At 33.5% G+C, this 19,894-nt stretch overlaps 4 protein-coding genes across 17 annotated transcripts; 1 reads left to right on the top strand and 3 right to left on the bottom strand.

Annotated features, from left to right (window-relative positions):
• Window positions 1–580: 580 nt before the first annotated feature.
• Stim (stromal interaction molecule) lies at window positions 581–10,038 on the bottom strand. 3 transcript variants are annotated; one of them, XM_083046923.1, is made up of 11 exons: window positions 9,356–10,038; window positions 9,088–9,227; window positions 7,731–7,850; window positions 7,513–7,625; window positions 7,320–7,435; window positions 7,074–7,243; window positions 6,885–6,971; window positions 6,556–6,723; window positions 6,031–6,295; window positions 5,738–5,815; window positions 581–2,539 (listed from the first exon to the last, which is right to left on the bottom strand). In XM_083046923.1, exons 1-11 carry the CDS (start codon window positions 9,558–9,560, stop codon window positions 2,034–2,036), a joined length of 1,968 nt encoding a protein of 655 aa, XP_082903049.1. In that variant the 5' UTR covers window positions 9,561–10,038; the 3' UTR covers window positions 581–2,033. The 3 variants fall into 3 exon arrangements, with proteins under 3 accessions (XP_082903049.1, XP_082903048.1, XP_082903047.1); XM_083046922.1 differs by having other exon boundaries at window positions 6,828–6,971; window positions 7,074–7,237; window positions 9,356–10,035; XM_083046921.1 differs by having other exon boundaries at window positions 6,828–6,971; window positions 9,356–10,034.
• A 747-nt stretch (window positions 10,039–10,785) lies between these two features.
• On the top strand, window positions 10,786–15,651 carry Sax (type I BMP receptor saxophone). The gene is made up of 8 exons (XM_083046924.1): window positions 10,786–10,862; window positions 10,948–11,295; window positions 11,854–12,035; window positions 12,146–12,383; window positions 12,898–13,166; window positions 13,266–13,906; window positions 13,989–14,223; window positions 14,746–15,651. The coding sequence occupies exons 2-8, from the start codon at window positions 11,232–11,234 to the stop codon at window positions 14,881–14,883; spliced, it is 1,767 nt and encodes a 588-aa protein (XP_082903050.1). The 5' UTR covers window positions 10,786–10,862; window positions 10,948–11,231; the 3' UTR covers window positions 14,884–15,651.
• Window positions 15,652–15,988: 337 nt separating this feature from the next.
• Window positions 15,989–16,764, bottom strand: LOC145941102 (uncharacterized). Its single transcript, XM_083046929.1, has 2 exons — window positions 16,646–16,764; window positions 15,989–16,540 (listed from the first exon to the last, which is right to left on the bottom strand). Exons 1-2 carry the CDS (start codon window positions 16,691–16,693, stop codon window positions 16,136–16,138), a joined length of 453 nt encoding a protein of 150 aa, XP_082903055.1. The 5' UTR covers window positions 16,694–16,764; the 3' UTR covers window positions 15,989–16,135.
• On the bottom strand, window positions 16,646–19,893 carry LOC145941101 (uncharacterized). 12 transcript variants are annotated; one of them, XR_014426132.1, is made up of 4 exons: window positions 18,663–19,890; window positions 18,345–18,586; window positions 17,130–17,173; window positions 16,684–16,700 (listed from the first exon to the last, which is right to left on the bottom strand). XR_014426132.1 is itself a non-coding variant. In XM_083046925.1 (3 exons), the coding sequence occupies exons 1-3, from the start codon at window positions 19,324–19,326 to the stop codon at window positions 16,792–16,794; spliced, it is 1,032 nt and encodes a 343-aa protein (XP_082903051.1). In that variant the 5' UTR covers window positions 19,327–19,891; the 3' UTR covers window positions 16,672–16,791. The 12 variants fall into 12 exon arrangements, 3 of the variants coding, with proteins under 3 accessions (XP_082903051.1, XP_082903052.1, XP_082903054.1); XR_014426130.1 differs by lacking the exon at window positions 16,684–16,700 and adding an exon at window positions 16,711–16,797; XR_014426131.1 differs by lacking the exon at window positions 16,684–16,700 and adding an exon at window positions 16,746–16,764.
• Window position 19,894: the final 1 nt, after the last annotated feature.

The following is a 19,894-nucleotide window of genomic DNA, read 5'->3' as shown; positions in this document are numbered from 1 at the left end:
ACTCGCAGAGCCCAAATTTTTCGTGTTTGACTAGCTGTAAATCAGTAACTATCTATTATTTAGCTTTGAACCCATTACATTTTTTATTTAGCAAATCATAAGCTACAACATTCAAGAAAACTAGCTAATCTTACCAAGATTCAATTTTATATAAGATTAGTGCGGGGTTTTTGAACCTATATGAAATCCTAGATAAAATTTTGAATCCCGATAAAATCAGCTGGTTTTCTCACACGTTGTTAGCTTATGATCTGCTGAACAAAAAATGTAATAGGCTCAAAAAGCTAAATAATAAACAGTTACTGATTTACAGCCAGTCAAACACGAAAAGCTCGGGCTCTCTGCGAGTTGTTTGACTGGCTGTAGCTCAGTAACTGTTCATTATTTAACTTTGAGGCTATTACATCTTTTGTTCAGCAGATCATAAGGGGAGAGGCTCACTTGCGCACAGTACAATTGCACACGTTGCAATTGCACACCGTGCTATTAGACACATAAAGTTGCGCACAGTTCTTTTGCCCACAGTTCTTTTGCCCACTGTTCTTTTGCGCACCGTGCTGGTAGCCCCCCCCCCCCCCCCGGTGTGTGTGTGTGTGAATAGAGCATGTGTCGCGCATTTTCGTGTCCAATTGCATGGTGTGCAAACGAACGGTGCGCAACTTTATGTGTCTAATAGCACGGTGTGCAATTGCAACGTGTGCAATTGTACTGTGCGCAAATGAAGGCTTCTCGATCATAAGCTACAATATATGAAAAAACCAGCCAATTCCACCGAAATCCAATTTTCATAAGGATTGTGCGGGGTCCTTTGTAGCAAAAACATATATATATCTATATAGAAAGAAAATCAGGGTTTTTCGAGATTGTTCACCCTGAGACACGAATTTGTTCGAAATTCTATAAGATTCGACGACGATTTCTCTGTGTGTACGGTTTATTTTTTTGATTATCTTACATTTGCAGAATTTAAATATTCCTATCCATGGACGTGATTTGATTTGAGTGAACGTATTTAATTACCTTATAAGCGCTCGCGTTAAAAGATTTCGCACAATATTTTACAATCTTACACACATTGTATACAAAGGTATAAAATTCGTTTCATTTTCGTTTTGCTGATGTAAAGTTACAGGTAATACGATGTAATATTACCACATGTTATTCAGAAAGTATCAACGATAACAACTTTAACAACTTCAACTTGTTCCATTATTCGTAAAAGCGTATAAGTAACGTATAAACGAGGAAGATTGATTCTTCAAGTTAGTTAATTTTAATCCCTCATCCCAGTATGCACGCTAGATCACTACTAGATTAAAACTACGGAATTATATCGCGATAAAAAATGTTATGCTAACGATAATTATTATTATTATTATTATTATTATTAACTAACGTCATCGTGAAAAAATCTTACTTCGTAAAAAATCCGCGGCTCTCGGAAAACACGTTTTTAACTTTCTCTTAAAAAGTATCATACCGAAAATATATATATTGTCGTATAAGAATTTTCCTTCTCAAATATATTGCGATTCTCTAAAAAGATTTATTTATATCTATAAGGATGTGTGATTTTCGCTGACTCTTATTACTTCTTCTCTTATCATGTAACGCACGTAAATCCAAAAATTTGGCAAAGTAGAAGGAACACCAGCAACAACAAACATCCTAAATAATTATTACGTTTTTGTGAGTCCCCAGGTACCAAGCGTATGTCATTTTGACATCTAATGATATCATTTTGTCTATGTCATGTCTAATATGACGTCAGTTTGCTACTTGGGTCTGTCCAAAGGAACAAGGAAAGATAGATAGAAAGAGAGAGAAAGAGAGAGAGAGAGATAGAGATAGAGAGAGAGAGAGAGAGCGAAAGAAAGAGAGAGAAAAAGTGTATGTGTGTCACGCGAATAGTTGCTAATAATTAATAATTACTGCTAAAATAATTCTTAAGTGCACGCGTCGCGGGATTACATAACTAACTGTAGCAATTAAGTAACAAACTCGAGAGAGAGATATTATGTGACTAGCGGACATCACGTAACTTTAGCCTTGTTCTTCCTGAAGGCCGGAAAGTGTAGCTTCCTGCGTCTCCGTTTAAGCTCGTCGTTGTCGGCTGTCGAATTGGAATCGGTCGAGAGAGTTTCGTCGTCGACCGACATCACCGTAGGTAATTCGCGAAGAGGCTTCTTCACGTTCATAGTCGTCATCGTCGTTGTCGCAGGACGGTAGGACCTGTCTGAGACGTCGAGGTAATTTTCCGAGTACGACGTCTTCGGCAGGAGGACCGAGGAGGCCTTCTCCTCGTTCAGTACGTTCGTATCCTGGCTGTAGGATCGTATGATGCCGGATTTCGATTTGGGCGACCCTCCAACAACCTTCCCTACAGCTGGCTCTTCAGGTCCGTCACCCACCACGAAGTGGACGACTTCTGGTGGAGGCTCCTTCTCGGCTTCGCTGCTCGAGGAGTCGGAGAGCTCGTTGCCAAATCGACTAGCAGGTGGTAGTGATGACTCCTTCCACGCCAAGTTCTCCAAAATACCTACGGATATGCCCAAGTAATGTTCCAAAGTTCAATTATAATTTCTTTCTTCGCTACTAATCTACTTTGCTACTGATAGTTAATTGACAAGAGGAAAGAAGCGTAAAGTTTGGGTTTGAGTCGTATTTATGAATGGAAAAGTCTTCATTCCGGCTCTCGTTTTGACTCATAGCGGAAGATACAGCGAAATATAGCGATGGGATTAAGTATTTTACAAGTTCCAATTTGGTTTTGAACCCTCTATGATTATTTAAAAAAAAAGAAAAAAGTACTTTTAAGTGGACTTGAACCTAGTTCGAATTAGGTTCAAACTCTCTCTATAAGCAGTATGCGAATAGAAGAACAGTACTTCCAAGTACATTCGAACTTGAATCAAGCTTAATTGAATCTATTATAAGTACTTAAATTTATTATGAGAAATTTTAGTACTGTGTAGCAAGAATCATAGATATTTTTTATCTTGGCTTGACTACTACTTGTAAAAGTACTTCAATTCATTACGACAGAAAGTACTTTTAAGTACTATTTCGAACTTTGCAGGTACTCAAATACTAGAATTCAAATTCAAGTATCATAAATAGATTTTTTATCTTGGAGTTCGAGTACTACATGTAAAAGTACTTCGATTCTTTACGATAGAAATAGTATTTATAAACTATTTCGAACTTTGCAGGTACTCAAATACTAAAATTCGAATATAACTGTTCTAGATTCGCGAGTACAATACATGAAGTATAATTCTTACGAGTATTATTTGAATCTTAGAAAATGAAAAACTTGATTATTGGATTCGACTTTGGATTTTTGAGTACATATAGAACTTGATCCCATCCCTAACGAGATAATATCGCTCGCATCGTGAAAGATCTTCCTTCATCTAGAATTTTCCATAATTAATATTAAAATACACATATGGCATACAAATTTGCGCCAGCAAAATGCGATTCATTATTCAACTACATTATTTCTGATGCTTATCATCAATTAATTATCATTATTAATTGTATAAAAATATCAAGTTAATTTAACTATTCAAACTATTCTCCTTATATGAGAAATATATATAATTTCTTTAACAAATTATTTCTTAATCAACTATTTTCCGCCGCGTTAACTAAATCACAATATCTTCATCATCGTAAAAGTTCCGTAAATTATATTCGGTTTTAAATAAAATTTCTACTATGTATAAGAGTACATTACACTCTGTATAATAACATGCAAGCAATTTTAATTTTTAGCTAGGTTTCGAAAAATGTAAAACATGCAACAAAAGTTGGAGCACTTGAAATAGGTCATATTAACAAGCTCATATATTCTGGTTTTTGCTAAGCTTACTTAAGTTTATTATAATAGCGATTACTTAATACAGAAAAATAACGCCAGCATGTTACGTAATCATTATAAAAACAAAAGACACACACACACAATTGATTCATCGTACACAATATGTATATGGAGCATATTTCCCAATGTTACTTCACACACCCATGCATACACATATTGTATATACATATATATATACATACATATATGTAAAATTGCAAAACATATAGTTTAGAAAATAATTTTAGGAACACAATTTAGATTTTAATTGATAATGCATCGTTTTTACAATTAGATATTTTTTAACATTGAAATAAAACAAGATATATATGTGTGTGTGTATATACATATGTATATATATATGAAGAGAGATACAAAATGTCTTCCAAATATTCACAATTCGGTTACTATACTAATAAAATCAATTCCAACAATATATAAGTATATATATGTATATAATGCCTATAAAATATATATTAATTATCGCATTTTCACGATCCTATATATCACGATCCAAAATTCGAGATGTGTAAACAAGTCTATATTTTAATATTATTTTAATGTTACTAAATTTTAATATTATTGTTATAGTACAAACATCTTAAAAATTGTGCATATAAACACATGTAATTTATTTTATGATATTCTTTATCTCAGAATTTATGCTTATATATACACTTATATGAAATAATATATTCATTATTATATACACTTTTGTATCTTGCTGCATTTTGCATTCATGTAATATTTTAATTAATAGTTTTTAATAATTATTATTATTTATATATTATAAAATTTATTATTATAAAATTTATTTCATCAATAGTTAATAATTATTCCTATTGTCATGTACATGTTGCAGTCAAATCTAATGCTACAAACAAATAATGCGGGAATGCAATTAAATATTTAAATGAAAAATAATAAAAAATAGAAAAATCACATTATTCTTTTATGTAATAAGACAAATTATTGCACAAATTTCTTTTAATTTAATACACGATTTTGTAGTAAAATATGCTAATAAAAACACACTATATCCATAAGATATATCATTCTACAATTCTTAATGAAAATTAATTATATTAAATCATCAAGTTTTCTTTACATTGTTCCTAAAAAATCAAAAACATGCTAAAATAAATGATTAATATAAAAAAGTTTTATATAGCTTAAAATAGTTTTATATACATACATTTGATAATTTTTATAGTTTATGTATATTGCAGAATATTATTATAATTATAATTAAAATTTGTCATGATATTATTTTTGATCTTTTTCTCCTTCTTAACATATTTAACTGCATTAATGAGTATTTGTATAAAATCAACTTTTTACTTGTCATTTTGTACACTACACATCTAATGGAAAGTATTGCTTATAAATATTATAAGTATGTTGTATGTTTTTTTAATTATATTCTTCAAAAAGTATTAAGTTTTATATCGATATAGTATATATTGGCACAATAGTAGCATCATTTATTATGATTTTTTAAAAAATATAATCTTTCATTTATCATACAACATTTGCATAATTGAAATGTATTTTACATTCCTTATTCGCATATGTTGATCACTTTACTGTTGTACACTGATCATAATGTACATCCAAGGCACATGATATTTTTTAATATCAACATAACTTAATCTTATTATTGTTATATATCTGTTATTAACACAAAAATATCAATACCAGAAGAAAGGAAAAAACTATATCTTCTATACCATTGTTAAAACTCATTAATAAAGTATCATCAGAAAGTTTTCTCGTGTGATGTATATATAGACAGGACACAATGGTATTTAACAAAAAAATGAACATCAATATGTCAATCTAAGTACTCATTGGAGTCCGTATCCAGCTTACCTGCGACTGCGCTGGCCGATGACGGTATATACACTGAACTTGCTTCATCATCTAAATCATCCTGACTACTAAGTCGACCTATAATACATTATATACAGGTTATTTAAAAATTTATAACTAAACTGTGAAGAAAAAATGTATTATTTGATATAATTTTGCAAACTTTTATTAATGTACAATTTACAGATGCAATAGAAATGATAATTCATCGGTAATGGCCAGATTATACATGTTAAAATAGATTGAATCGATAGTTATATGAATATAGATTAGATTAAAATAGATTAAATTACCTCTTAATCCAAGACCTCTACCGTTAGGTGTCCCTCTATACAAAACGGTCTCTAAATAACTTAATCCATTATTGTTAATTATATTAAAACCACAAAGCAATTCAATTTGTTTCCAACGATGTACTCTTTCTTTCAATTCGCTTGTTACTTCATTCAGAGAAGTTCTTGCTTCGACTATACTCTTATCAACTTCGTCGATGGATTTTCCATGAGTCGAAACAAAGGCACCCACGAAACTGGAACGTTTCTTTCGTAATTTCTCGCACTGTAAAATAATAAATAAATTTTATTCTTTTTATTATAATTGTTATAATTTTATTAAATCTTTTTATTATAATTTTATTAAAATAAAATATATCTTATTTTAGCCATGGAATATTTTTTTTGGCAAACTATAAATTATAAAGAAGATGATGTAATATATAAATATATATATATATATATATATATATATAAATGATGACATAGCGTATAAATATTAAATTACGCATCATATATTGAATAATTTAAATCAATTTTCCTTACCGCTTCTCGTGCTTGTTGAAGCTGTTTTTCAGCTGATATCTTCTTATTTGTATACGCTTTGTTCTCAATTTCATGAGTTAATTGTAGCCAATGCTGCAGTCCAGCTGGTGGCGACCAACATCTGTCTTCAAGTTCACCCTCTGCTCGTTGTAATTCCAGCTTCAGCATCTACAAGACATATATATATATATATAAATCGATGAGAGAATAGAACTGTATTAAATATATTCATCGCATGTGTTAATATAAAATAAATGAGAAACTGCATTAACTTCGATTTCTGCTTTTAATTGCGATACTTCAAGATCCGAATATGAAGTATGTAATACCAAACTTTCATCTTGCAAACGTTTTTCCAAATTTTGCTTCTCAGTAGCCGCACTTTCTTGTTCCATTCTTGCTCTCTCCAGCTCTTTCTGCAATCATTTATATAATGCTATTTATTAAATACAATTCCTCCAAGTTGAAGTAATTTATTTGTAATTTTATTAGGGAATCAATTTTTCAAGGAAAATTACCTGTAAATTTTCCAGTGCAAGTTCTGCCTTATGCAAGCTTTCCATGTCTTTCATCATTCTATGAAGATGCTTTTGGGAATTTTTCTTTTGTTGATATGCATACCAGCATCCAATAAGCGCTCCAAACAACAATGTAACTAATACTAAGTCTTTGACGCTGTGTCCTACATCTGGTAATAAATAAGTATAGAGTTAATTTTTTGAGATAAATATATCTCATATCACAAGATATTAAATAAGTACCACCTTTAGGAGGACCAAACAAAACAACATCCATCGCTTTTAAGGCAATTTTTTGTTTGTGGATGGGATCTTTAATGCCCAGAATATTATTAAGATAATGCATATTGTTCACAGCTAATCTGAAATAAATTGTAATGAAAAAATTATATATACATGTATATTTTCTTCTTGTGAAGAATCATAATAATAAACTTACCGAGGAAGCGTAGCACCAGTCACACGATGCTGTATGAAAGTAGGAACATATTGAGGAAGCTCAACATTGGAAGTCAACCATTCCGATGTTTGTTCTATTGTCCAGTTATGAACCTAATAAATAGTTACAACATATGAGATATTACATGTGCTGTAAAATCATAAGTATCTCTTTGTTACTATCTAATCTTTGTATAAAATTTTATAGTTATTAATTACTTCGGATCGTAACCAAGCTTCCCAGAGCTCTCGTACACTAATATGCATATCATCATTGTGGTGGAAAGCTCTCTGTCTCCGTTCATAACCAGCTTCGTATTGCAGTTCTTCTCTTAAAAACTGTCAAAGTTAAAAATACATTCGTTATAACATCTTGTATATATGTAATAAACATTTTTCGTGTGATAAATAAATATATAGAGATGAGATCAAGTTCAATTAATATGTAAAAATCCAAGTCAAATCCAATACAAATTTTTCATCTTCTAGGATTCGAATACTCATAAGAAATATTATATTTCATATATTGTACTTGCAAATCTAGAGCAGTTATATTTGAATTTTAGTATTTGAGTACTTGCAAAGTTCAAAATAGTACTTATAAGTACTTTCTATCATAAAGAATTGAAATACTTTTACACGTAGTAGTCAAACTCCAAGATAGAAAAATCTATTTATGATATTTGAATTCGAATTTTAGTATTTGAATATTTGCAAAGTTCGAAATAGTACTTATAAGTACTTATAAGTATTTTATATCATAAAGAATTGAATTTTTACAAGTAATACTCGAACTCCAAGATAAAAAAAATTTATTTATGATACTTGAATTCGAATTTTAGTATTTGAGTACCTGCAAAGTTCGAAATAGTACTTATAAGTACTTATAAATATTTTATATCATAAAGAATTGCACTTTTACAAGTAATATTCGAACTCCAAGATAAAACAATTTATTTATGATACTTGAATTCGAATTTTAATATTTGAGTACCTGCATGGTTTGAAGTAGTATTTTTTATTGTAAAGAATTGAATTTTTCACAAATAAATACTCGAACTCTAAGACAGAAAAATCTATTTATGATACTTGCCACACATCCACACACAATGTAAAATTTTTCTTAAGTACTCATAAAAAATTTGAACATACTTGATTCAATCTACTTGAAAGTACTGTTTTTTTTTCTTTTTGAAGTAATCATAAGAAGCTTTCCAGCAGGAAAACATAGATAGACACAATGTGATGCAATTGGCTATTGAATAGAAAATTTTTCAAGTCCCGAAAATTATTCTATTTAATAACCAATCGTGTATTTAATGTATTTCTTTCTGGAAAGCTCCTGTAGAGATTTGATTTTATAATCCACGCTTCATTTACATATGTATATGTATTTTGACAGTTGCTGAAGATGCAAAATGTACTTAACTTAATAAACTATACTTATTCAAGAATTATTTATCGCGCTAGACTTTTAATTAGCCCAAGAAGAAGCTAAAGAGTTCTAAACCATGCAAAAACAAATTTGAATCCAATCGTAAGGTACTCAAATCCCATCACTGATAAATATCCTTACATCGTCCGACTCCGACAGATCAACGTTTCCATTCGCATCGTCATCCAATTGACTGTGGAGAGACTTAATAGCTTCTAAGCCTAGCCGATCGTGCGAAGCCATAGTGATGCAAGCTAAGTCGTCGTTGCAGGTATCCGTAGCTGGAAATAAATTAAGTTTAGGCAAAGTATTAAGTATTTGTGTATATTTACATTGCGTTTACGTCAACTGGAGAAGAAACGTCAAACGTGAAACGTCAAAAGTGACGGAGAAGTGAAAGAGGACTCACTGGACGACTCGTGGGCCACCGCCTTGGCCAGTCCATCGGTGAGGGTGGCGGAGAAGGCAATTATCTTGGAATGTGGAGTGCTCGAGGTCTGAAAGGTCGGGGTGGAATCGAGGGCCCCGCCGGTCGCCGCCACCAGGTCGAGTAGCCAGTAGAACAGATGAAGGATCCCCAACAGCGGGAGCGCGTTCGCGGAAGATGCCCGCATCTTCTAGGTTAGCGCACCAGCTGTTCCTCTGACACTTGACAGCTCCTCGATCCTCCAGGAGATCCGCGGACTCAGCGCGGAGGAAACCTTCCCTCTCTCTCTCTCTCCCTCGATGATACCGATTCGCGATCGCGTGAATAATAATATGGTATTTCAAGGTTACGACAATTCGAACCCGGACCGACGATATATCTCGACGAGCGCATAACAAGCGTGACCGATTTACGAGCCTTTATAATGATCGTGTCACGCGCTGATGTTATTAGATCCCAACCAAGGCAGATTCCGGACTTGTCAATAGCTGATGATGATACATGAAAGAAGTGATCGATTGCTTCGTTTTCGTTAAATAAATCAAATTAAGTACATCACGTACACTAGCCCGAAGATCAGATGTTTTATCCAAGGCTACTAATAGATAGCACTAGCACTTGCGATTCGCACCGACCTGCCGATCGATTTAAGATCAACTTACATGTGAACTCGGTTTCGTATATATACGGTGTCGGAAATATATGTATTTGTATATTTATTTTCTTATATTTATGTAATTATTATTTTGATTCAAAATACGCCTTTTTATATTTGACAGGAAATATATGAACTTGATTGGGAAAATTTATTTTATTCGACAATCGTGCGCCGAATTTTTTTCCAAAACCAATTGGTCCAAATTGGGTCTCGAACAGGCCATCGAGTACAATTTTTTTGCTTTCAAATATATATAAAAATTATTGCACGATCGAAAGAAAATAGAAAATGTCCACCAATAGAAACAAGGAACAGAAAACCCAGAAAACGTCTACCAATAGAAATAAGGAATGGAAAATATCCACCAATAGAAATGGGAAATGAACACTATTCTCTGTTCCTATTGGTAGATATTTTCTATTCCTTGTTCCTGGGACTCGATTCTTGAATTCATTCGCAAGAGAAACGTATACGCAAATTCGGCTCTTACAGAAAAGTTGCAAGTTGATTGGCTATCGCATGGGTTTTACATACGTTTCTCTTGCGAATGAATTCAAGAATCGAGTCCCTAGTATTCAAAGGCCTTTAACGAAGTAATAATAATATAAATTATAAATATAATATAATTATATATTAATTTGTCCCTTTCAACTGTATGTTTTGCACTTTTTTCTTTCCATTTTTGTATATAATTACAAACATTATTCGAACTAATAAAAAATTAAATCTGCAGTTATGAAGCGCTGCTGTCTTCAACAATTTCAGCATCTTTGGGGGATCATATATAGCTGTATTGTATATGTATATATATATATATCTGAAGAATTAAACGTAAGGTTAAAGAATAAACAATAAAAATTATACAATATATCGAAAACACGGATTATCAACAAATTAGGCCTACTTCTTTTTTTAGAGATGATGAAGAAAACGAACTCTGGTTTTACCGTCTGATGATATACTCGAATATCGATGTATACGAGAAATCCTGACTGCGTCAGATATATAAATAAAGAAGAACCCAACGTTTGTTGACGCTCGAATGACGAGTTCGCGCCTTTTTTGCTTTGGAATATTTGTCTGAGGAAGAAAACAAGGCCTACAAGGATGTCGTGCGCGACAAAAAGATCGGGGGAGATTTATTTCGACGTGATTTTGCTTTGAGTCGAACGAAATCCAGTGTTTTGATACGAGATAGAAATGGCGGATGTTATATTTATCACGCATTTCGTACTTTTGTTGACATCATTCAAATTATGTTCAGGTACGAGGATCAATTATCGTGAATTACGAGCGATACTCATCATAATTGATGTATAATTTCAACGAGATGTGTAATTTTGCATTTGCGCTGTTCTCGGCTCCAGTGAAGATCATTAGATCCTCGTCTTTACCAGACATAAAAACTAAAAAAAATTAATTTATATAAAAAAATATATATATATATAAATATATAAAAAATATATAAAACTCAATTTATATAATATATAGTAAATTTCGTGACTTTTTCTATCAATTATTTATGACAATTGTTTTTATTACAAGTGTAAATGCATTGTACTAAACAACGTATTGTACGTTTCGCTTTGTATGATGTTTATATACAATTTTTAATTTATATTTCAAAAAAGCGAAATCAAAAGAATATTTATTATTTCTTATAAAATCCTGATGTAAAAGCGTATTTGCTATTTCTAAAATATAATTTAAAATTTTTAAAATTCTTTTAACACATTTTTCCAAGCTATGGAAACAAGAATTCATTTGTTATAGCCAAAGTCTTATTACAATTTTTTATAATAATTTTCCAAAATTTTTCCAGGCGAAGGAGAGATTGCGTTACAGGAGCAAGATATTTCTCTTGACAATGAAAAGTTAAATTTACCTGAACCACAGTTGGAGCACAGTCTTAGTAGTAACGCACTTGGTTATAAACGTTTTAAGTGCCATATATGTGAAGATTTTGAGTGTTCATTACCTAGCATCTGTGAAGATGCAGTCACTGTAAACATTTTTTAAATATTTTCTATTCTTATATATTCAACATCTCTAAATTTAGAGATTTACATCCTTTTTTGAAGAATACAAATCCACATCTTTATTTTGTTTCTTAGTGTTGGAAGTCCATGGTGAGAGAAGTTGACGGTACTGAATCCGCTAGTCGCGGCTGTTACAAATTAGAGGAACATAAGTTGTTTATGTGTAATAAAGGAGACAACCAAGATGGAGAATATAAAGAAAGGCATGCTAGAGGGTTAGGTATTTCAGGCGGTGCTCAATATTCCGTGGAATGCTGTCAAGCAGATTTTTGTAATGACGGACCATATCCTGTGCTGCAAGATTATTCGACTAGTAAGATAATCTATGTATACATATACGAAAATATTTATTTAAAAAGATACAATGTGTAATTTTCAACTAGCAGCAACATATTTTTTCTTAAAAATAATTGTGTTTTTTTAGATCAATTAATTTCTCTCATTATTTTATGCACAAAAATACTGAGGCAAGATAATCGAAAAATTAATATTTTACAAGATATATAATATTTTATAGTTTATATAAAATTATGTCAAAGTATAAAATATCTCGTAAATTATTCATTTTTGGATCATCTTGTAACTTTTTATGTCAAATATTGTGAAGAATCGATTTATATAAAAAATTAGGGTGATTCCATTAAAAAAAAAAAAATTAGGTCGACTTCAAATAATCTTGAAACACGACCTTAAATAAAATTTTAGATTATTAATTTCTTTCTTTCTCAAAATTAAACAACTTTTGTTCGAAACATATGTAAAATTGAATTGTAATAAGATGATGGATTTCGTTAGAAGCAGTTTTTATATTTGCATATTGCTTTCAGACGCTGACAGAGGAAATTATGTAGTGAAATTAACGTTTGCGATTCTTGGACCAATGATCGGATTGATTGTCGCTGCAGGAGTTCTATTCTGCTTGTTAACGCATCGAACGCGAAGAAAAAGGCCGGCCACGTCGCGTCGGAATAAACTTATTTTAGATTCCGAAATTGAGCCTTCCATGTTGCATTTCTCCTTTTCCTCGCCTACATCGTCTGCTACTTATCATCCACACGAGCTTAGAGCAACAGCTGCTGGTGATAGTACACTTAAGGTATGATATAGTGTTACGTTTTTATTTATCTGTGTTTTACATCTGTGTTTAATGTCGCACGACGTATGTTAATTAATTGTACAAACTATATTTTTGTAGGAGTATCTAGATGGCCGAAGTTTAACCAGTGGTTCCGGTTCTGGCTTGCCCTTGCTAGTACAAAGAACTTTAGCTAAGCAAGTAGCTTTAGTGGAATGTCTGGGTAACGGTGGCAGTGGAGGATTCGGTGGAGAAGTGTGGAGAGGGATTTGGCATGGCGAGAATGTGGCTGTAAAAATTTATTTCTCGCGGGACGAAGCCGCGTGGGCTCGGGAGACCGAGGTTTATTCTCAGTTGTTGCCCTCTAGACACGACAATATTCTAGGATACGTCGGCAGTGATATGACCAGCAGAGCCAGCTGCACTCAGCTCTGGCTGGTGACGCAGTATCATCCCCTCGGTTCGCTCTTTGATCACCTCAATCGGTCGCCGCATCCCTTAACGCATCATCAAACGCTCAATATTTGTCTGAGCATCGCTAACGGCCTGCTTTACTTGCACACGGAGATTCACGGCACTAGAGGGAAGCCAGCTATGGCCCATCGTAATCTCAAATCGAAGAATATCCTGGTAAAGACCAACGGCAGTTGCGTAATCGCCGATTTCGCATTAGCGGCCACGCAGGATCGCCTTACGGCGGACAGAATCGATTTACGGCAAGGAACTAAACGCTACACGAGTCCCGAAATTCTCGACCAAACGTTAGTAGAGCGCTTTTTCTTCTTTCATATCAGAACAAGTTGACTAAATTGATGACAATGATATCCTATTTTATTTTTATAGAGTGAACGTCGAATGTTTAGAGAGCTTCAGACGGGCGGATATCTATAGTTTAGGATTGGTGATGTGGGAGGTCTGTCGCAGATGCATAAGCAATGGCGTAGCCTTGGAATACGCGATGCCGTATTACGAATGGCTGCCGAGCAACAATCAGGAGCCCTCCATAGAAGAAATGCGCAAATTAGTTTCGCTCGACCAACGTAGGCCGCCGCTTCCTAATAGATGGCATTCCGACCCGGTAAATAATCAATTTTCCCGAGATATTAGCATTGAATCTTAATTATTTACAGTGTTTGCTGTTATCTAAATAAAATTATATAGATGATCATCTAGATGAAATTTTGGTGTTATCGTTTATATAGATAATAAAAATATGTATTATCTATATCTGCATCTTAGATGAAAAAGTGTTATCTTTACTAAATTATCTAGAATAATGTTCAGATAATTTAGAGTCATAACACAGCGATAAAAACTTACAAATTATTTTTATATTCCTTTTATAATTTATATTTTTTTTATACTGTGTGTTTACATAAACGGTCTTAAAAATAATATTATCTGGAAGTTATCTAGCTGAATTGCCATATAATTTTATTTTTTATCTAAATATTTAAAACAAAATCATCTTCATCTTATCTAAGATGAATTCACATTTTTATTTCATCTTTATCTAGCTAATTTTAAAATCATCTAACCACAACACTGATTATTTATGATGTGAACAATTGAAATAAGCGCACTAATCCCCCTTTTGCAGACATTGGCCGGGATGGGAAAGCTGATGCGAGAGTGCTGGCATGGGAAACCGGCTGCCAGACTACCCATTCTTAGGGTAAAGAAGACACTCGTCAAATTAGCAGCTAGCGATTCTCGTGTTCATTTACCGCTCGATTGACCAGCATTCATCCTCTCCGAGCTCTTTTTCATCCATGTATTTATTACTGTTGCTGGGACAAACCGTCACGCGCATTGCAAGTTCGATCATTATCATTATTATCACCATCATCATTATCATTATCATCAACAAACGTGCGTTATCGGATGCATTATATCAACAAGATGAAGAAATATCGCATATCGACATATCGAAATAACAATGTTAATACGTTTGTTAATGTTTGGCATATGAATTCTGTTGCCTTACGTTCTCTATTACTATTACCATTCTGGAACAATGATAGTATTAAGTGTATAGTTTTGTAGCATCGATTGAATCAGATCGCTAAGTAGAAATATTGTTAATTCAACAAGACGGTTCAAAATTAAAAATCTGTTAAAAAGCAGATATTATACTCGTAGAAGTGTATGAATTTTGTTCATAATTTAAGAAAATGACACACAGGAATGTGACTTTTTCAATTATGATGAAAAAATTCAATGAAAGTATAATCTACATGTATATAGTAATCATTACTTTAATTTTCATTATGAAGATGACATTGAAAAAACAGATGGCTTTTATTAAACCATAAGTTTTTACGTAATTTTTAAGCAAATTTGGCTCGATTCAATTTAAATCGTTATACAAAAACAATAATATCTCTTAAATCAGTAATATACTCCTATTTAGTAAATTTCTTTTTAGGATTTTTTTTTAGTATCGCAATAAGTGATGAAAAAATATTTGTAAATAGTGCGTATCTCTTTGTATCAATATAGCTCTATCATGCAATTAATTACATAGCTATTATCATATGTCTTTTTCATAAAATCATCAGCGAGAGGTACGAAAGGATAGGAATAAGGAAGTAAGCAAAGACTATATTATATACAAAAGGTATTATACATCTTTCTGTATAATACTTGTAATAATTTCACGAACTGCTTTCTCGGGCTACGTTAAACTTGGCGATCGCAATGTTTCGTAGAATCATTTCATTTTTATCATTTAAAACAAAAATGAAGCAAAGATAAATGATAGTGTTGCGATCACCAAGTAGAATGTAGCCTTACTTGGCGTTTATATATAAATAATAATCAATGCATTATTAAAGAGGAGGATGAATGTATAATAGCAGAAATATGTAGTATACAATTGTATGTAATAAAATTATTGTACAAAGGTTTTTGTACGTAACACAAAAATGATATATATTGACTTAACATGAATATAATACAATGTGAGACAGCCTTATCTTAAAATTCAATCATTCCTCGAGAGGTAACAACAGTAATCTTCTTAACAGTATTCCGTTATCTGAACTTTGAGTACCTATACATTGTTCGAAGAATTGCTGGAGATGCAATGGGTCATTTGTGTGCAATAAAATGATAAATGCGTATCGCCATACCAAAGGTTCTAATTCAACTGGATATTCGAGGAGTCTGGGAAACAATTTCAATGCATTCTTCCAGTCTTGACGAGCGATGTAAGATTGCATTTCCGACAGTGCCAGACTCTTTGAGAATCCTACGAGTGATGCTCTGCCTCTTCTACCATCCTGGAATCTCTTGCAATAATGAGCTTTACGATCATTTGCTCTCGCTTCTATCGCATCCCTTCTCCGTTTTTTATCACCATTATGTTTTGTTATCAGTTTTATAGCTCTCTTCTGAAAAGTCGAAATTGCATTGCTTGATTATGTTATTTAAAATTATTATAACTTATACTAAATTTTTTATAATTGTTATTTTATATACTTAAAAAAATTACATACCACGTTAAATCTTGTAATTTTTCGAGCTGACGTCAAATCGCACGACATGATTGTCCTGTACACATTTATTTAATTAAATTTCTGTTCGTCGAAGTATTACATCGATAATCCCATGTGTTCTGATAAAGATGAGTCTATTATTAAGTTTATACCTAAAAATTTATAATTTACATATATTTATTTTTTCTATATTTATCGCGTGATTTGCGAGGCTATTGATATAGAGCTTTACTTATTTCAGATGCCATGAAATCAAAGAAGAAAAAGAAGAATCTTTTCTTCTCTAAATCTATCAATAAATCTATCTAGCAATAGACTTGCAAATCATGAGAGAAAGAGAAGAAAAAAAAAAGAAGTTGAGGGATCTTCTTTTTTCTTACAAATTTTACTATGAAGACTAGGCACTACTGCCGCAAAAACGCCAACTGAAATGTCTTTTTATTCCTCTTTTAAGGTTTTATTGGCTTCTGTTGAATGGTCTTACCTTGCCGGCCATCAACTGCTTGTTAAATAATTCTGTAGGTAATTCTGTAAGAAACATGGAGAGAAAAGGTTCAATGCAGATGTTCGAGGATGTGAGAAAAGTTAGTAGATTGGATGATTTCAGAGGAAGGCTTAGCGAGTAGATCTGATATTTTGAATGGTAGAGTTAATTTGAGTTTTTTCAAATTATCTAATAGTTTTAGTCTCTGGATATTCAGAATGGGCTCCAGAAAACGTGTCTGCGTACTCCCTTGGAGTCGGTAAATAGGATGGATTTTGGGATAGAATGCATATTAGGATATACTCTAACAATAAGATGTGAAGGATCGCTAAAGCTTCTGCTGTGAATATGGAGATAAAAGAACTTATCTTGAAGAGAAGTTGAAGATGAAGAAAAAATGAGTAGATCGCGAAGCCAACGTTCCCTGACTCGTTTTTGGACCGGTCCATAAAGAAGAGGCAATGATAGGTAAGGAAATTCTCATAAATAGAGAGGAAGACTATCTGTAATCAAATATAGTGCTACAATTTTTAAGATGGAAGTTTGATCTGGGGAGAGTCAGGATAATTATTGATGATGTGCGTTAAGAATTCTCTCTTATTGGAAAGTTCATGACAATTCCATTTGAAAAGAACAATTCCGTTTTTATGAGGAATGTTTGTCATATTTATCAGTAGGGTGAAAGGTGGCCTCAAACATGCCTGCCGGGAAAAATTGTGAAAGGAAGAAGAGGAGAGAAGGGAAAGAGGCGAAAAAGAGGAAAAAAAGTGACATAAAATGAATCAGATTCATATTGGGCGCAGAGCGTCCATCTGGGAAGAGGACAGAAGTGAAATGAGCAGCCCTAGGGCAGGGGAAACCATTTAATTGAAATCAAATCTGAAAAGGAAACTTTTTTCGATTTCTTCGGGGAATAACGATTAAGCATTGAGGCGCGGTAATTTGAATTAGGCGAAAATGAACTTCGCCTTTCGGATGAAAAGGATGACGATGGTTCCTTGGGTTTAGTGAAAAATTTAAGATTGTCCGCAGCCATTTTAATAAACGAGTCAGGGGACAATCGAGAGGCAAATGTTCTTGGAAAAATATCCGAAGAGGACTCAGTATCATCCATTCTTGTTGTTGTTAGAGTCTTTACTATGAAGAAGTGATATCGTGAGGAAAACGACGGAAAATTCTCGGAAGAGGAGGAAAAGGATAGGAGGAGCCTATTACCTCTGATAATCTCTTCAGCCTCCTGAAGAGGAAGATTTCTGTGAGTGGCGTATTCTCTTATTTCTCTTTGAATAACGAATTCGGGGCAGAGTGGTGAGTCCGCTCTATGATTCCCCTTGCAGTTAGCGCACCTGGGCAGATCTTGGAATTGTGAACACTGATCTTCAGAAAAGCTGTGGTCTTTTTCTCCACAGTGAACACAACGGATTTTACTTCTGCATGAGATCTTGACATGACCAAAACTATAACATGAATGACAGAGTTGTACTCTGGGGATATACAGAGATGTGGGATAACTGATGCAGAATAGCTTCACACATTTAGGGATTTTTTGTCCTTCAACGGTTATGCACACAGAGAGGGAAGGAACATATGCTGGTGGCTGCACCGATTGACCATTTTTTGTTTTCAGAATGTCAAAATGAGTTATGTTCCTGCAATTGAGTCTGTTGACAGAAATAACCTTAATCGGGCTGACAATATTTTCCAGAATTGTCTGGTCTGAAAGTTCTATAGGAACACCTCTGATGATGCCTTTATGTGAGGTACAAAAGGGTGGTACAAAAGCTATCAGATTCTCGTCACGTAGACGTTGATCATCGACAAGTCGATTGGCTGCTTCTCTTGATTTAAAATAAATAGAGACTTTTGAATATCCTGCTCTTCTGATTTCCAGGATGTTCTCTATGTTGCATCTATACATGATCCTTCCAACCGTGACGGGATGTAGTAGGGCAAACGGATGAGAGATGCTTTGAACATGAATGTCGTAAGGACCAGGATTATCTTCCGCGTATCTATTCTTGAGGATGCGAACAGATTTGGATATCGTGGATTTTGAAACCGTTGATGAGTGAGAGGGAGGATTAAAATGCGAGTCCGAATTGCGGACTTTTTCTGAGGGAGAATTATCTCGTTTGTTATCTTCCAAGGGGCCTTCAGACGAGGAATCAGGATCAGACGAGGAACGTGTGTTTTCCATACCGTCTTCCAGAAGAAGAGAATCGAGAAAAGTAGCAACAGGTCAAGTGTCGACGGGAGAAGGAGCAAAGACAAAGGAAGTTTCTTCTTTGTTCACTTCCGATATTAATACGTAGTTATGACTCGAGTCAGAGTCTTTGTACAAGTTGCGATGGCTGTAGATCTATTTTACGTTGCCTTACCTCTGTGGAGTGAAGGATAGTGATATAGGATGCTCGAAGATGAGTAATAAAGGAAACAGGAATATAAGAAGTGCAATAATGACCAAGAACAAAGACCGCCTAACAACGGCAGAGTCAGTTATGTGGATAACAAGCGGAATATAGAGTATCTAACCGTTCGACTTTTTCTTTTTCTGAGAAGAAGACACAATAGAGCTTAAATTTATGCAAACTATTGAGTAGTCCAGAGTCCAGAAATGGGTTGGCATTAAACTGATATCACAAGCACTCGAAATCATGTGCGACTAGCGAGAATCCAACAATAGCCGCGTTCAGCGGACTCAACTGCTAAGTAGCAATCGAACGTGATTGGTTCCTACTTTAAGATCCAGCCAATCAGCATGGAAT

The sequence above is a fragment of the Prenolepis imparis genome, unplaced genomic scaffold, assembly GCF_030444845.1.
Source record: "Prenolepis imparis isolate NDT839.2.m4 unplaced genomic scaffold, iyPreImpa1.0 SCAF_9, whole genome shotgun sequence".
Classification (NCBI taxonomy): Eukaryota; Metazoa; Arthropoda; class Insecta; order Hymenoptera; family Formicidae; genus Prenolepis; species Prenolepis imparis.
This window is presented reverse-complemented; position numbering and strand designations above follow the sequence as displayed.

Excerpts from the sequence above, each read along its gene's own strand:
- Stim (XM_083046921.1), bottom strand. The coding sequence starts at position 9,560 with ATGCGGGCATCTTCCGCGAACGCGCTCCCGCTGTTGGGGATCCTTCAT. Across the intron at positions 7,851-9,087 it reads ATCTGTCGGAGTCGGACGAT|TTTTTAAGAGAAGAACTGCA; the intron begins GTAAGGATATTT and ends TAACTTTGACAG. Across the intron at positions 6,972-7,073 it reads TTGCACTGGAAAATTTACAG|AAAGAGCTGGAGAGAGCAAG; the intron begins GTAATTTTCCTT and ends AAATGATTGCAG.
- Sax (XM_083046924.1), top strand. The coding sequence starts at position 11,232 with ATGGCGGATGTTATATTTATCACGCATTTCGTACTTTTGTTGACATCA. Across the intron at positions 12,036-12,145 it reads TCTGTGAAGATGCAGTCACT|TGTTGGAAGTCCATGGTGAG; the intron begins GTAAACATTTTT and ends TTTGTTTCTTAG. Across the intron at positions 14,224-14,745 it reads ATAGATGGCATTCCGACCCG|ACATTGGCCGGGATGGGAAA; the intron begins GTAAATAATCAA and ends CCCCTTTTGCAG.
- LOC145941102 (XM_083046929.1), bottom strand. The coding sequence starts at position 16,693 with ATGTCGTGCGATTTGACGTCAGCTCGAAAAATTACAAGATTTAACGTG. Across the intron at positions 16,541-16,645 it reads AAATTACAAGATTTAACGTG|AAGAGAGCTATAAAACTGAT; the intron begins GTATGTAATTTT and ends TCGACTTTTCAG.
- LOC145941101 (XM_083046925.1), bottom strand. The coding sequence starts at position 19,326 with ATGGAAAACACACGTTCCTCGTCTGATCCTGATTCCTCGTCTGAAGGC. Across the intron at positions 17,174-18,344 it reads GGCTGAAGAGATTATCAGAG|AATTACCTACAGAATTATTT; the intron begins GTAATAGGCTCC and ends TGTTTCTTACAG.